This window comes from Lepus europaeus, chromosome 2 (genome assembly GCF_033115175.1).
Source record: "Lepus europaeus isolate LE1 chromosome 2, mLepTim1.pri, whole genome shotgun sequence".
Lineage (NCBI taxonomy): Eukaryota > Metazoa > Chordata > Mammalia > Lagomorpha > Leporidae > Lepus > Lepus europaeus.
This window is the reverse complement of record NC_084828.1, coordinates 69,599,661-69,617,113: the sequence shown is the minus strand read 5'-3', so window position 1 is coordinate 69,617,113 and position 17,453 is coordinate 69,599,661. Positions and strand designations below refer to the sequence as shown.

General features: G+C 42.0%; 1 protein-coding gene across 5 annotated transcripts in view; it reads right to left on the bottom strand.

Annotated features, from left to right (window-relative positions):
- Window positions 1–17,453, bottom strand: part of SIDT1 (SID1 transmembrane family member 1) — a 101,549-nt gene that overhangs the window by 60,787 nt on the left and 23,309 nt on the right. For all 5 annotated transcript variants that reach the window (XM_062176764.1, XM_062176773.1, XM_062176757.1 and 2 more), the window contains exons 2-3: window positions 2,484–2,605; window positions 1,334–1,504 (exon numbers count right to left, since the gene is read on the bottom strand). In XM_062176764.1, coding sequence (XP_062032748.1) covers window positions 1,334–1,504; window positions 2,484–2,605 — 293 coding nt within the window. The remainder of the gene's footprint in view (window positions 1–1,333; window positions 1,505–2,483; window positions 2,606–17,453) is intronic.

The following is a 17,453-nucleotide window of genomic DNA, read 5'->3' as shown; positions in this document are numbered from 1 at the left end:
ATTGTACTATAACTATGAAGAAAAGAATACCCATTATAAGCATATATTCGGATGAATGATCACTAGATAAATATAACCATATACTAAATTTCTAACCAAAGGTACTATAATCCTGACTTCTAACACTACAGAATAGTTCTACTTGGTTTTCAAAGTTTATATAAATGGAATCAAACAGCGTGAATCCTTTTTGTCTGGCTTCTTTTGCTTAACCTTGTGAGATTTATCCATGCTGTCTGGCATATGCATAGCCTGTTCCTTTATATTGTTGTGTAGTATTTTCCACAATTATATAGCTAGGAGTTGGGCATATAACAAAAATGGAACTGCATTATCAAGCCTTTTAAATTATAGAAAGTTGACATTTGTAATGGAATCTCATTGTGGTTTTAACTTGCATTTATTATTCCTTAATTTTATTTGTTTGGAAGGCAGATAGACACACAGCACACACAGGCACATACACACACACAAAGAGATAGAGATAGAGATAGAGAGAGAGAGAGAGAGAGAGAGAGAACGCCTCTATCCACTGGTTTTACTCCCCCAATGCCTACAAAAGTTGGGAACTAAATTCAGATCTCCCACATGAATGGCAGGGGCACAACTACTTGAGCCATTAGCTGCTGCCTCCTAGGGTACACATTATCAGCAATCAGGAGCAGATCTGGGGCTTGAACCCAGGCAATCTGATGGAGATGCAAGCATCCCAAGTAGCATCTTAAATGCTGGGCCAAGCACCTACTTCTTAATTTATATTTTTGATATCTAATGAGGCTGGGTTTTTGTTTATTTGTTTTTTACCATTTGAGTAGCCTCTTTGGTGATGTAACCAACTCTCATGTTTATTTTTTTCTAGTAGGGTTGTGGGTTTGTGTTATTTTTTTAAAAATCAGGGACAAAAATAATACAAGGCACCCCAAAGAGGTCACATCCCTACCTACTTTCTCAACCTGCAGTAGCAATAAGGATAGGAAGAATAGCTCAAAGCCTTCCTTAAAATAAAAACAAGACTCCCTTTAGGAGTGTGGCACTGGTTTCTAATACAAAGGAACCCAGTCACAGGTAATTCTTGCCAGCACCAAAGACGGAGGAGGGTCCCTTAAGCAGATAGACCTATGAGACTCACTGCTGCTAACCCTCTGCTCCATGCCCTTGCTATCTCTCTCTTGCAAAGATGGAGGCTCTGCTGTCCAAGTATGCTAACACAGGATGCTAGGTGGATGGCTTCCTTCTAGAGTGCTCACCTGTAAGGAAGGAAGCTGAACCGAGCGTCCTGAGCCACAGAAAGAGCAGACAGGGGGACGGGAAGGCCACAGCGAGTCCTGCTTACCGCAGCTGGAAGTGCTTGATCTTGGTGACCAGCAGTTTGTAGTGAGCACCGAGTGGTGCCATGGATGCCACGTCTACAAATATCAGTTGTGTCAAAGGTCCTGTCTCGTTGGTTGCTTCTGAGGGACATAACGTGCGGCTCACTTCCTGGTAGTTGTAGCTTCTCTGGTATCTACGGCCAGTAGAAAGAAACACCAGGAACAAGGAAGACTCAGTGGGTGGCAGGAAAAGAAGTCTGTCATCTCGCTTCTCTCCAAATTTGCTTTCAAGTCCTTGCATCCTAAATTTTGGACTGGACCTATCAATAGAAATTTTATCACCAGTCTTGTTGGCACTGGTTCATGTGAAATAACAGGGACACGAGGCCTGCTCTGGACTAACCAGTGCATTGACACAACATTTATGTTACATTCAGCCAACCCCCGGACTCAGTGAAGAAAAAAAAATACCACCTTTTGAAGGGGGATTGTCTTGATAAAACAGCCAGTTGGTTCTTTTTTGCCACTCTTTCAACTTTTTCCAAAATAAGGAGGAAAGAAAGTCTCAGAGTTCAAATCAAGGCCACTGGAGTCACTTTTTCAACCCTCAAATTCCTCAGCCTTTGACAAGTGATGGAACACCTCGCTATATGCCTGTTTCTGTATGCCTTCCTGGAAGTTCTATTGCGCCCTCTGTAGCTCTCCCCTGCGAAAATATAAACTCCAGGAAGACAGGGATTTAGTCGTCTTCCCAGCACCCACCACTTAGTAGTGCTTAATAAATATGACTGAAGGAAGAACCCATGCGCGGGTGACATTGTGAAGAACGGTGGAGGTGTCACTTATTTATGTTGAGTGCTGGTCCTGGCCCATTAGATGGCTATTGGACAATCATTATCCAACCAAGAGCCACAAAATCTCATGGTAGAATTTTTAAATGTCAAAAGTTCTTCCAGGGGCTGCAAACCTAGGTAGAGCGCTAATCTTAAATTCAAAGAGAATGGAGATTGAACAGAGCTGAACCTGTCAGGGTCTGCATTATGCTTGCACTTTGCACGCATCATCTCTCAACAGTCCAAATGTCTGATTTCTCCTTTCACCAGGGAAAAGATCGATTAAGTCTAGAACACTGAAGAAAACCAAATGCTGTTACCCGAGAGAAGATCCACTTACAGTCCTTGGAAGAGCAGAGGCACCTGCCAGGACAGCACCTCTTTCTGCTGGCGAACCACAACGAGGACCGGGTAGTCGAGGTTCTCAGAGGAACTGTTCACGTGCACCCGCACGGCGGTCACCTGCGTGGCAGGGCAGAGACAGGCACTGCAGACCACACACGCACCACACACGCTGTACCGGCGCCACTGAAGCTTGGAAAAACCTCGCTTTCTGACAGCTGCTTCTCACGACAGCTCATCCAAATGCCCCAGTTGTTTTTCCTCATGCGTATGGGACGGGACTGGGTCTCCACTGCGATTCCACATTGAAACCACTCAGGGAGATTTACAGAAACTGACACCTGGGTCCAACCTGGGGCAATTCCCCTGTGGTTGTTGGCTGGGGGAGGCGAAATGATGGAGCCTTCAAACTGCAGGCTGAGGACTCGCACTGCGCGCTCAACCAGAGCTTCTGAGGCTAAGTCCAGAACAGAAGAAATAGCGATGTGCTTTCCTTCTTATAGGTGCTTAAATATAAATGCTGAAGATACAAACATCCAACAAAACACACACCCCACCCCACAAAAAAGCAAAACACTCTGCAAGACCTCCATGGCTAACAAACTTTAATCTGGGTTTGGTGGGTCACTCTGTGTACCGCATCAAAACGTTAAAGCCACATTTTGTTAAAGGATAACAGATGATCTGATGTTTCCCCCACCAACAAACCCCAGTGTTTCCCTAGGAGCAGATACCACAAGGGCTGCTCCAGGAATAAAGTGGTCCCTGACATAATGAACTCTTTCAGGGGCTGCTGTTGGGGCGTAGTGGGTGAAACTGCCATCTGAAGATGGCCAAATGCTTTGGCCTCTGCACCCACATGGGAAATCTGGATGAAGCTTCTGGCTCCAAGCTTTGACCTGGCACAACCCTGGCCATACTGCTCATCTGGGGAGTGAACAAGTGGATGGAAGAACTCTCTCTGTAACTCTGAATTTCTAATAAATAAATAAATCTTTTTTAAAAAGTGTGTGTTGGTGGGAGGCAGGCTTCACATCGGGCAGCTCCAGGGCCCTTTCTAACTATGCAGTCAACCCAAGGATTTAACCCTCTTGTGTCTGTCATAAAGACAGAAAATTGAACTATGGCCCTAGATCCAGACTCACTGGGTGTGTTCCTTCAATCTTAATAATATCTATTGCAGGCAACAGAGAAAAAAAATAGAAGAAAGTCAAGGTAAAAAAAAAAAAGAGTCAATTTGATGTTCCATATGAGAAGTTTTCACTTAATGCCTCAGGGTGCTCTTGAGAACGCCTTAATTAGGGGAAAGAATCTTGCAATTAAACCTTGAAGATCTATTACATGTTTAAAATGGAAATTGAGAGGAAACAGAACAGAATGGGTATCATATATTGCTGTTTGTTTTTCTTATATCACTCTCCTTGATCAGGCCATTGCTTCTCTTTGTAAATGCTAAAACAGTCCAAGGGTAATTTATTAATTTGCTAAGAAGTGGTTACTGATGAGAAGTGTGTTCTGTGCTTACACTCCATGTGTTTCCATGGAAATGATGCTTCAGTTGATAACTGCCAAAACCATGTCTCCAGCCTGGGCCTCTCTCTTAAGCTCTCAATATCCCTTTGGAATGACAAAGTCAATGTGTTTGAAATGAAGCTTATCGCTCCCTTCACCCTGACTTTAATTGCTTCTGAGTTCCCTTGCTGGAGCAATGGCCCCAGAAGGCAGCCATTCCTCTATGCCTGAATCCTGCAAGTCAACTTTGAGTCTACATTTTTTTTTTTAAGATTTATTTATTTATTTATTTCAAAGAGTTACAGAGAGAGAGGGAGAAAGAGAGAGATCTTCCATCCACTGGTTCACTCCCCAAGTAGCTGCAATGGCCAGGGCTGGGCCAGGCTGAAGCCAGGAGCCAGGAGCTTCATCCGGGTCTTCCATGTGGTTGGCAGGAACCCAAAAACTTGGGCCATCTTCTGCTGCTTTTCCCAGATGCATTAGCAGAGAGTTAGATCAGAAGTGGAATAGTTGGGACATTAACCAGCCGCCCATATCAGATGCCAGCATCATATGCGGCGATTTTACCTGCAATACCACAATGCCAGCCCCTGAGTCCTACTTCTTTAGCTTCCTCAGTCAATAGTTCTACTGATTCTGTCTTCTGGATCCACCCTTCCGTTCCCTAATGATACTCACAGATCACATCTGTGACCCCTCTCAATGGCCCCCTATCTGGCCTTATCCCCAGGACGGTATGCCTAGGGTGTCAAATTTATCTGTCATTCCCCAAAGAATGTTCAGGTTTACTCCAAAGAAATAAGAATACTTTTTGATAAGAACATTTAGCACATGGTCGACCCTCTTAGCAAAGTATTAAGTGCACAATAGTATTTTATTAACTATAGGCTTATATCATACAGCAAATCTTAGTACTTATTCATGTTGTATAACTGTAACTTTATATCCATCAAATATATACAGATGTCTTAGACTTACGATGGAATTATGTCCCAATAAACTTACCACTAGTTGAAAATTAAAAAAAAAAAAAGAAATAAGAATACTACAATGAATACTACAATGAATACTCAGGTACTTATCATCCAGCTTTAATAATTATTGACAAATATAGTTTATTTTATTTATATCTCCAGTTTTCCACACACATCCAGACTAGATTTAATCCAAACTAAAGATCATATTATTTACTCTGTAGATCATTCATTCTATATTTCTAGGAGACAAGGCCTCCTCTTTTTAACATATACTCAATGCCATTATCCCATCTAATAAAGTTAATAATTCTTTTTTTTCATCATTTTATTTTATTTTATTTTATTTAATGAATATAAATTTCCAAAGTACAGCTTATGGGTTACAATGGCTTCCCCCCTCCCATAACTTCCCTCCCACCCGCAATCCTCCCCTTTCCCGCTCCCTCTCCCCTTCCATTCACATCAAGATTCATTTTCAATTCTCTTTATATACAGAAGATCAGTTTAGTATATATTAGGTAAAGATTTCAACAGTTTGCCCCCACATAGCAACACAAAGTGAAAAAAATACTGTTGGAGTACTAGTTATAGCATTAAATACCAGTGTACAGCACATTAAAGACAGAGATCCTACATAATATTTTTTTAATTAATTAATTTTCTATGCCATTTCCAATTTAACACCAGGTTTTTTTTTTTTTCTCATTTCCAATTCTTTCCTTAATGTGTTGTCTAATGTGTAGTGATGCTATAACTAGTACTGAAACAGTATTTTTACACTTTGTGTTTCTGTGTGGGTACAAACTGATGAGATCTTTACTAATTATATACTGAATCGATCTTCTGTATATAAAGATAATTGCAAATAAAGTTAATAATTCTTTAAAATTACTTTCCACACAGTGCTTAAATTTTATTATTTGTTTGAAAAATTTTTTTTTAATTTTAAAATATTGGTTACAAGCAAGACCTGAACATTGCATTTGGATCATGTAACTTTTGCCTATCTTTTATCCATAATACCTCACCATCCTTTTCAGAGGCATTTGTTTGTTAAAGAAACCAGCTCACAACACATGGTACCACTGTGAGGTACCCACATTCTGGATTTTTCTGATTGCACCCTCTAATGTCATAAACAGTTCCTTTATCCTCTGTAGTTCCTGTGAACTGGTAGTTAGCTCTAGAGTCTTGCTTAGATTTATGTAGCCAAATGTCTCAATCTTTTCCCTGGATTTTAAATCAGCCAAGGAACTTTTCGTGACTCCCAGTTACTTCTAGTATTTCATGGTTTCATTAAAAAATAAATAAATAAATAAATAAATAAACCTCTGATCCATCTAAAATCAGTACTAGTATATGGTATAAGGAATGATTTCAGTTTTATCCTTTTTTCATATCACTTTCTAGTTATACCAAAAAGACTTTTAGTAAGTTCATCTTTTCTCTGTTGATTTGAATGCTTACAGGCTCTTCTTAGTTTCTTCCCTGATTTCGTCTTTAATTTCTTTGCTTGCTGATGCCTCACTCTATCCTGTCATGTTCAATCACCTGATGTTTGTCAGAGGGCTATATCCCCAGTGATGAATTGCCCTTGGGACATCCTCTTCACCCCACGGATCCTCCTCTAGGGAGCCTTCCCTAATAGCACCCCACCCTGCCAAATAAGTGGGTGTCTCTCTCTTGAAGAGAGCTTGTGTGGCCTCTGATCACCTCTAGGTGCTATGTTCATACCACATAGCATTTTAAAATGTAGTCATATTTATTGCTTTTTTCTTGGTCATTTCTCATATCATTTATAAAACTGAACTTTAATTCACACACTACACAATTCATTCTTATAAATGTACAGTTGAGTAGCTTTTAGTATATTAGTAGAGTTGTGTGACCATAATCACTATCTAATTCCAGAATATTTTCATCACTCCCAAAAAGAAACCCTGTAGCTATTAGCAGTCACTGCCTCCTTCACTGAATCTCTAGCAACCACTAATCTAATTTCTGTCTCTATGAATTCGCCTATTCTGGACATTTCATATAAACAGAATAACGCAATACATGCCCTTTGGTATCTGGCTTATTTCACTTAACATAATGTTTTCAAGGCTTGCTCATTACAACACACATAAGTACTCCATTCCTTTTATTGCTAACACAATATTGTGTTTATGAATAAAGCACAGTTTGTTGATCTACTCTTCAGTTGATAGACATTTGGGTTGTTCCACTTTTTACCTAATACAAATTATGCTGCTATAAATATCTGTATACAAGTTTTTGTGTGAATGTGTTTTTAATTATTTTTTAAAAAGATTTATTTATTTATTTATTTGAAAGAGTTACAGAGAGAGAGAGGGAGAGAGATAGAGAGGTCTACCATCCACTGGTTAATTCTTCAAATGGCCAGGCCAAAACCACAAACCAGGAGTTTCTTCTGGGTTCCCCACATGGGTGTAGGGGCCCAAGCACTCATGCCATCCTCAGTTGCTTTCCCAGGCTCATTAGCAGGGAACCAGATTGGAAGAGGAACAGCCGGAATTTGAACTGGTGTCTATATGGGATGCTGGCCCTGTAGGCCTGCTATGCCACAGAGACAGCCCCTGTTTTTAATTATTTTGTGTATATGTTTATGGGTGTAACTGCTGGGAGACATAGTAATTCTATATTTAATTTTATGAGGAACCATAAAATTGTCTTCCAAAGACAAGTAGCAGTTTATATTCCAATAATTTACATAGCCAGCAATGTATATGGATTCCATTTTCTCTACATATTTGCCAACACTTGTTATTGTTTGTCTTTTCAAAAATAATTTTAACATTAGTTGCCAACTTCATTTATTTTTATTTGAATGGCAGAGAGAGAGAGAGACAGAAAGAGGGAGGAAGGAAGGAAAGAAGGAAGGAAGGAAGGAAGGAAGAGAGGGAGGGAGGGAGGGAGGAAAAGAGGGAGGAAGGGAGGAAGGAAGGAAAAAACAAGAACTATCTTCAGTCTGCTGGTTCACTGCCCAAATGCCCACAACAGCCAGGGCTGGGCCAGGCTAGAGCCTGAACTTCAATCCAAGTCTCTCATGTGATTGGCAGGAACCCAAGTTCTTGAGCTGTCACGTGCTGCCTCTAAGGTTTTGTATCAGCAGGAAACTGGAACAGGAAGTAGAGCTGGGATTTGAATTTAGGCACTCTTATTATGGGACGCAGGCATCCCAAGCAACATCTTAACTGCCGCCCCTTGTTAGTCTTTTGGATTGTTGTATCCTAGTGAATATGAAGCTGTATCTCATTGTGAACCACACAGTATTTTAACTGTTAGCTTATCTAGTGTATTAGTCAGTTTTATGTAACTTTAACCAAAATACTGAGAGAAGCTAATTACGAAGGAAGAAGGTATATTTTTGCTCATGGTTTTGGAGGGCCTCAGTCTAAGATCAAGCAGCACTATTAGACTAGCATCTGGTAATGGTGGAGGCTGGCAATGGTGGAACATGTATGAAGAAATAATTACATGTCAAGCCAGGGAGCAGAGAGGAAAGCCAGGTCCGACTGTACTTACATAAACAAACTTCTCTCAAAAACTACCTTCTGAGGATGCGCTCCCACAGACCTGAAGACCTTCTGCTGGAGCCACCTCCCAGACACCATAATTGGATCAAGCTGCCATCCATTAACCATTAACGTTGAGACTCTGAGGACCACATCCCTTAATCCATTAACCATCAACATTAAATAATTTGGGGGACCATGTCCCTAACACATGGACCTTGTAGGACTCCCAAACTATTTCCCAAGCCACGAGCTCCAGGAAACTGCAAATTCCATCTTTGCACCATAGTGACTGGCAGAATTACTCAGCTTGGAAGCTGGTTCACTTTTGAGTCTGTGATGCTGCTATGACTGGCATTACACAGCATGTGTTTTGAGAGCACACAGTAGTCTGTCTCAAGTCTACTGCAGTAAAACCTGAGGTGAAACCTAACAAAAGCCGTGAAATAGGCGAACTTCATCTTTGGCTTGTCTGCTTCACTTTTCTCATCTAGGATGCAACCTTCTCCACCCTTCTTAGGGACTTAGCACCTCAATTTTATTAGACTTCATGCTAAGGCAATGATTCTCAAATTGTAGCATGCCTTTTAGCATGTCAATCCTTCAAGGCAACTCCTAGGATTTCTGATTCAGCAAATCAGGAATAGAACTGAAATATATGTATTTTAAACTAGAACGGTGGGGGATTCTGATGTACTTTGGTTTGATAACACTTTGGGAAGCAATGGTCTAAAGAAATAGACTAATGGATGGCCCTGTTTGTCAGCATCTCTCCAACAGTCCATCTTTGTGGGATGCACAGTTGTGAGATCACCAATGTTGATGCAAACTGATTTTTCTTGGGGCTGAGGCTGTATCATTATCATATTTGATCCACACTCCACTGTTATCTCCACACCCTAATTGGAACCCTGGTCTGGCTCTTGTAATCCATTTACTTTTTTGTTATTTAATAATGATCTTACTTGTCATAATAAAAACAAACTCAGAGAAATTGGCATAACAAATTGCAAACGAACTATTAGAGTAGGAGATAGAAGACACTGGGCAGTTTTTCAAGATGAACAGATAATGTATTAGCCCCAGGAAAGGATAAAAAGCTCTGCTCAAAACTCGCTTTGCCCTTCCAGAGGCTAATGAGCAGCTGAGAAAATCGGGTTACATTTTCAGCAGTGAAGCAAGCCAGGTAAAGGCAACACGAGATGCAGGAGAGAGTTTCGACTGTGCTTAGCAGACCATGACACCCTGTCACAGGCCATTCTTAAGAGCTCAGATTTTTTTTCTCCTGTTGCTTCTTCTGTTGTCATGACAACAGGAACACTTTCATTTCATAGATATTATTTTCTATGTTTCTACAACCAGGAAATTACAGTATAGCTAAGAGAGAATTATTTAAGTACTTCCATCTCTGATATTATGCTATAGCTCATAATTATGAAAGGTCTTAAAGCTTAGTGACTCCCTTTTTATCCTTTCAGAACAAGTCACTAGGGTAAAGTCCAAAATTATAAGTAATGAATTTCTGTTGCATAAAAAGCATGAAAAAGAATGTAATCTACAATCAAGTTTAGTTTTGCAAAAATAATGAGACTATAGCCCCTATTAGTTGGAACATCAGATTAAGAATCAAAGATGATTGGTTTTCATTATTAAGCAAACCATTGTTTGCCTGTATGGTCTTAAAAAAAAAAAAACTGACTTTACTTGTAAAACAGCTAGTATTTGCTGATGATCCTCTTTTCTAACCTGTAACTGTTTCAGTAAGTATGGTGTGTTCACTGGGTGTATACCTTTGGTTCCTTCCTTCCTTCTTTCCTTCCTTCCTTCCTTCCTTCCTTCCTTCCTCCCTCCCTTTCTCCCTCTCTCTTTCCCTCTCTCCCTCCCTCCCTTTATCCTTCCTATCCTCCCTTCCTTCCTTCCTTCCATCATTCACAGAAGGTTTGCTCTGAGCCAGGAGCTAGAGGTAATAAAAACAACCCTGCTCTCCCGGAGGCCTGTGGTCTGGTAGAGACAAATGGAAAACCCACCATTAACAGCATATTGTGATGAGTATCACATTAGCAATGTGTGCAGGTACTGTGGATACATCTACCCCCAGTGGGGAGTCAGGGAAAGCAACACAGAGTCTGGTCAGTCACTCCCGAAGTTAATGCAGTTGGGTTCTTTCACATAAGTCCTGCCATTGCCTGCCTGGTGCATAAGAGCTTAACACAGTGTTAGAAAATCGTATGGCAGGAAAGGTGCTCAGGAGATCATGTAGTCCAACCCTCTCATTTACAGAGGAGGCGCCTGAGACCTGGAGGTGATGCGACTTCTCCAAGCATCCTCAGCTATGGAGAATCATGACTACAGCCCAAGCTTCTGCATCCCAGTCTTCACACAGTGCTTGGTGGAAATATGCTGTCATCATTATCCTGAATCCACTGTGGCTCTTCTGTTCAGAAAGCTACATAGATCCGTAAATGAAGGGGAGAGACAAGTCACGGACCAGGATGAGTAATTTGTACATATACAAGGGTACTTCGAAGTGTTCATGGAAAATGGAATTAAAAGGTAAGTTTATTTTGGTGCAAAAATTTTTGAAGTGCATGCATATGAGTGTTTTGAATACACAGAACTCATAAAAAGTCACAATCTATGGGAAAACAGGCTAAGGCAACAAACAGCAACCAAGAGGGAGAGGAATGATCAAAGAATGTGTGAAGGAGATTCAGCACATTGCACTCACTGGGAAGGTAAACACTGCAAAAGTATGACCTACCACATTTGCAAGAATGTAGGGAAACAGGAGTTCTTGCATGTTGCTCATGATAATGTTATTTAGAACAACCACTTCAGGATCAAGTTGGCAATATCTACTAAAGTTGAAAATAAGTTCACATTGCATTTCAATATTTTCACTCCTAGGTTTGTACACAAAGAAAACTTACATTTGCATAAGAAATTATGAATAAGAAAGTTCACTGCAAGCACTGTGGCAATAATGAAATCTGAAAACAACCTAAATGACAACAAAATAAGCTAAATAACAGAAGTATAAGTGGTGAAAAGTGAATGAACTGGAAAATAGATCAGTATGGACAAATCTCAAGATAAATTGAGAGAAAAGTAGATTGCTGAAGGAAATATCCTGTATGGCTCCATTTATATAAACTGCATAAACCAATAACACAATGTCATATTTACACAAATGAGGGAACTTCAGTTTGTATAAAATGGAATTAAGAGAGAATGCACTCTCCATGAGCATTTTTGAAGACTTTCTGTTTATCATTAATAAAATGTACATATGGGGGCTGGCACGGTGGCACAGCAGGTTAAAGCCTCGGCCTGCAGCGCCAACATCCGAAATGGGTGCTGGTTCAAGTCCTGCCTGTTCCACTTCTATCCAGCTCCCTGTTAATGGCCTGGGAAAGCAGCAGAGGATGGCCTAAGTGCTTGGGCCCCTGCATTCACATGGGAGACCTGGAAGAGGTTCCTGGCTCCTGGCTTTGGCCTGGCTCAGCCCTGGTCTTTGCAGCCATTTGGGGAGTGAACCAGTGGATGGAAAACCTCTCTTTCTCTCTGTCCACCTCTATGACTCTTGGCAGAAGTCAGGAGTCAGGAACTCCCTCCAGGTCTTCCATGGGGGTGGCAAGAACTCTAAGTACTTGGGTCACCACTGCTGCCTGCCAGGTCTATTAGCAGCAAACTGGATCACAAGCAAAGCAGGTGCAACTCAAACCAGGCATTCTGATTTGTGATGTGGGGGTCTCACATGGTGTCTCAATTGCTGTGTTAAATGCCCGCCCCAATTTCAAGAACTTTGAAGATCTGAGAGTTCATCTCACTCTCCATAATTGCATCAATTCTAGGAGAAGACACAAGTCTCCTGGGTTGGAGAAAAAGAACTTTATCTTGTCGTGACAAGCTGTATTAGTATCACTTCCCTTGGCTCCAAGTAGCATGAAGGTGGTATGAATGGTCCCAGCTGGATGCCTACATGCATGCAGTGGGCTGTTCTATGGGAGATGACCCCAAGCCAAGGAACCCAAACCTTTTATAATGGGCAGTAAGCCTGCTCCAGAGAGTGATGTGGTATCTACTTTCTGAGGCTGTTCACTATGCAACTATCCTTTTTAAAAGACAGAAAACAACTTCAGTAAGTGCTTTTCTATAAGATATAAAGAAATCAAGAAACTCATAAGGGTCTCCCAAAAATAATTACTTTGGAGGACAGAGGATGAGGATCAGGGTAAGGATAAACAGAAAACTCTAACAGTCTTCTAAGGTCTTTGAATGAGCTGAGTTTTGGATTCACTGGTGAGTGTTACGTTGTTTTCTATACTTGCTTATGTCTAAAATGTTTCCTCATGATAATAAAAAAAGAAACTGCAATGTGCTGGTCTGTGTGTTTGCTCCCTCTTTTTATGCAGGCTTCTGGGTTAGCAGGAATGTGGCAAACATGCAGTCCCCCAAACACACGCTCTTTGCTCCGCTGGCTCATTTGCCATGGTCTGAATTTACTCTGCTGTTTGACCTGCTTATGCTAACTTTCATTTTAGAGCTTCTCTCTCTCTCTCTCTTTCTCACTCACATATGCAAATAGAAACTGTATTTCAGGATATGGAGCTGAAGAAACTCTGTTAGCGGCCTCTCTTTTTGTCTCAGCCAGCTGCAGAACTTGGCATTCTCTCTGGCATCAACATGGCTCATTTCCCCAGTGCTCTAAACCGGATCAGGGACTCAGATGAAACTGGTGGCCTGGATTCTGTGTTACCAGAGTCGTTTCCTAGGCTTGCTGTAAGAAAGTACCATAAACTAAGTGGCTTGGAACAATAGAAAATTACTCTTTCACAGTTCTGGAGGCCAGAAGTCTGAAGTCAAGGTCTCTGCAGGCCATGTTCACACCAACGCTCTCAGTGGAATCCTGACTTGCCGCTTTCTAGCGCCCGCTGATGGCGACATCCTTGACATTCCTTGGCTTGCAGCCGCATCACTCCCCTGCCTCCATTGTTGTCACATGGCCTTTTTTTCTCTCTGTGTGTCTCCATTGGTGAGTTTCTATGTCCATGTTTCCCCCTTCCTGTAAGGATTCCAGTCACACCGGATAGGACCTCACCCTAAACACCTCATCTTAACTTGACCACACCAGCCAACTCTACTTCCAGGTAAGGTCATGTCCACAGGTCCCAGGGTTTAACCCCTAACATTAGGCTTGTAGGATTTTTACAATTTTTATGCAATAAATCATTCTCCAAATCTCTACCTTTCCCTGACTGTCCATCTGCCCATCTCCAGCTTGTACTTACTGTTAACATAAATTAGAACAGAGGCCAGGCCTGAAGAATTCCTGAGCAGACAGAGCTGGAAAGGCCTCATAAATGACCTAACCTTGCTTGATTTGCAAACATAAGTGTGTAGCTTAACTTGAGCTATTTCTTATAAATGCCTTTATTGAAGAAAAATGAAGCATAAGGCTAACAAATCGGAAGCCACAAACGAACTTAAACAGTTTCCAGCAGGGTAGATAAATTAAGGCAATTGCGTAACTGTAACTAATCAAATATTTCCTTTGCTTTACTTGCGTGTTCACCCTGTCAAACACCTCCCTTGTATTCTCCTAGAAGGCACCTGAACCACTTCCGTTTTGGAGTTGCCTGATTGATGAGTCACTCAGACATACACTCACATTTTACCACCATGTTAATTACCCTGATTTGCTCAGTATACATTGTACACATGTAGTAAAATGTCACATTGTGCCCATACATATGAACAATTATTGTTTTTTTAAAGATTTATTTATTTGAAAGAATTACAGACAAGGAGAGGCAGAAGCAGAGAGAGAGAAGAGATCCTCTATCTGCTGATTCACTTCCCAAATGGCTACAACAGCTGGGGCTGGGCCAGGTTGAAGCTAGAAGCTCCTTCCAGGTCTCCCATGTGGGTGCAGGGGCCCAGGAATTTGGGACATTCTTGCTGCTTTCACAGGCACATTAGCAAGGAGCTAGATTGGAAGTGGAGCAGCCAGGACTTGAACCAGCACCAATATGCAGATAGTGGCTTAACCCACTAAGCCATGGTGCCAGCCCCCAACAAATATTGTTAATAAAATGTTTAAGTGTTTTTTTTTCTCTCTGTCTCTCTCTCACTGTCCACTCTGCCTGTCAAAAATAAAAAAAAAATGTTTAAGTGTTTTTTAAAAAGCATGGTAAACAAAATTAAAAAAAAATTTTTTTGACAGGCAGAGTGGACAGTGAGAGAGGTACAGACAGAGAGAAAGGTCTTCCTTTACTGTTGGTTCACCTTCCAATGGCTGCTACAGCCGGCGTGCTGTGCCGATCCGAAGCCAGGAGCCAGGTGCTTCCTCCTGGTCTCCCATGCGGGTGCAGGGCCCAAGGACTTGGGCCATCCTCCACTGCACTCCTGGGCCACAGCAGAGAGCTGGACTGGAAGAGGGGCAACTGGGACAGAATCCAGCTCCCTGACTGGGACTAGAACCTGGTGTGCCAGTGCCACAGGTGGAGGATTAGCCTAGTGAGCCGTGGTGCCGACCAAAATTTTTAAAATTTTATTACATGTCTGTTTAACCCCCTTTTTAAAAAAAAAGATTAATTCATTTGAAAGGCAGAGTGAGAAAGGGAAAGAAAGAGACAGAGATATTCCATGTGCTGATTCATTTCCCAAATGGCCAGGGCTTGGCACTCCATCCAAATCTCCCACATGGGTGGCAGGGGCCCAGGCACTTGGGCCATCCTCCTCTGCTTTCCCAGGTACATCAGCAGGGAGCTGGATTGGAAGCAGAGTGGCTGGGACTCAGATGAGCACAGTAATACAGGATGCTGGCATTGCAGGTGGCCCCTTAATTCTCTGTGCCACAAGGCTGGTCCCTTTGTTTAACTTTGAATACTACCAAGACTCTTCACGGGCTTATGCGTCACAGCTGGGCTGAGCAATGGTGAGAGTCTGTCATGGAATTGTTGTATGGAAAGAGCTGAACCCAACACTGTAGACTTATGGACCCAAATACCTATCATATTAGAGGCCAGCACGTCCTATTTAGTGAAGCATTTCATCTAACTGCTGTGGGCAGCCGGGCTGCTCCAATCCCAGCTTATATTTAAAGATAAACATTAAGAAATTAATGGGGCAGGAATTTTGGCACAGCAGTTGAGACACTGCTTGGGTCGCCTGAATCCTGTATCTGAGAGCCTGAGTGCTAGTCCCTGCTCTGCTTCTGATCTAGCTTCCTGCTGATGCATACTCTGGGAGGCAGCAGGGGATAGTTCAAGCACTTGGGCCTCTGCCACCCCTATGGGAGGCCCGGATGGAGTTCTGGTCTCCTTGATTTAACCTGGTCCAGCCCAGGGTGTTGAGGGCATGTTGGGGGTGAACTAGAGCATGGAAGGTCTCGTCTGTCTCTGTTTCTCTGCCTTGCAAAAAAATTTTAAATAAGTAAATAAATATAACACCAAAAATAAATAAAACAATTCCTGTAGATATTGATGCACCTGATTAAAATTCTCCTGCCTGATTCAGCCTTGGAAAACCCTGCCTTTGCACACTTAGGTGGTGATGAAGAAAGATACACAGATCTGCATTTTATTTCTGGTGCTCTGGCATCTACTAGCTGAGTGGCCTTGGATAAATCAGTTTAATTCCCTGGGCTTTAGTGTTTTCAACTGTAGAACAGAAACAGTAATACCTTCCTGGGCAGCTATGTCAACGAAATGATGGATGATGGGGGACAGTGTGGTGTGATGTGTGGAGCACCAGCAGGCAAAAGCTGGTGCACCTGTGCTTTGGGTTGGAGCAGCGCTTTCACAGCCTTCCATCCATTCATCAGTCGGTTACTGACTGACGCTCATGGATAGAGGCACAGTAAGAGTCAAATCACCCCCAGCCAAAGTGAAGTTTATACAGTCCATCTGACAGGATATTAATTTCTTTTCACAGCTTGGTTTCCAGATTGCCTGGAACCACTCATTCATCTCATTGAAAAGAGTAGTTTACTCCTTTTGAGCTTTTTATTACCTATACTTTTAGATTATCAGCATTTTGCCTTTACAGTTCTTTTCTAAGAGTGTTGTACAGACCTCATCTTACCAATTAACTTACACTATGGGGCTGGTACCAAGGTGTAGCAGGTAAAGCCACCACCTGCAGTGCCGGCATCTCATGTGGACACTGGTTCGAGTCCTGGCTGCTCCGTTTCTGATCCAGCTCTCTGCTATGGCCTGGGAAAACAGTGGAAGGTGACCCAAGTCCTTGGGCCCTTGCACCTGCGTGGGAGACCCTGAAGAGGCTCCTGCCTCCTGGCTTTGGGTCAACGCAGCTCTGGCCATTGAGGCCATCTGGGGAGTGAATCAGCAGATGGAAGACCTCTCTCTTTCTGTCTCTGCCTCTGCATCTCTGTAACTCTGCCTTTCAGGTGAATAAATAAATATTAGAAAAAAAAAACTTACACTAACCATAATCCAGACACAAATACATTTACAGAAGCATTTTGGCTTATGGTCTAAGTTTCACATTAAGAATTCCAGTTCCAATAAAAACAGAGGAAAACACTGAAGAGAGGTATAATCATTGGCATCCTAGGAATATAAAACAAAACAGTCAGACTCTGATTACCTTGGGATGAACTTTTCATTCAATAAACATTTGACTCCGAGTTCTATGCTAGGCATAATGTTCTGGACACATTCATCAGTGGTGTGGACACAGTCCCTCTCCTCATGGAGCTCAGTTTGCATATGGGATGCTGATTAAATATGCAATTACATTAACGTGCGAGCTCCTGTGGGGATGCATGGCATGGACTTTCCAGGGAGTAGTTTCCTGAAGGATGAGTGAGCATTAACAAACAACAACAACAAAGATGCAAGAGCAATGTTCAAACAAAGGCAACAGTGTAGACACAGAGAAGGGGGAGGAGGAAGACAAGAGGGTGAGAAGCAT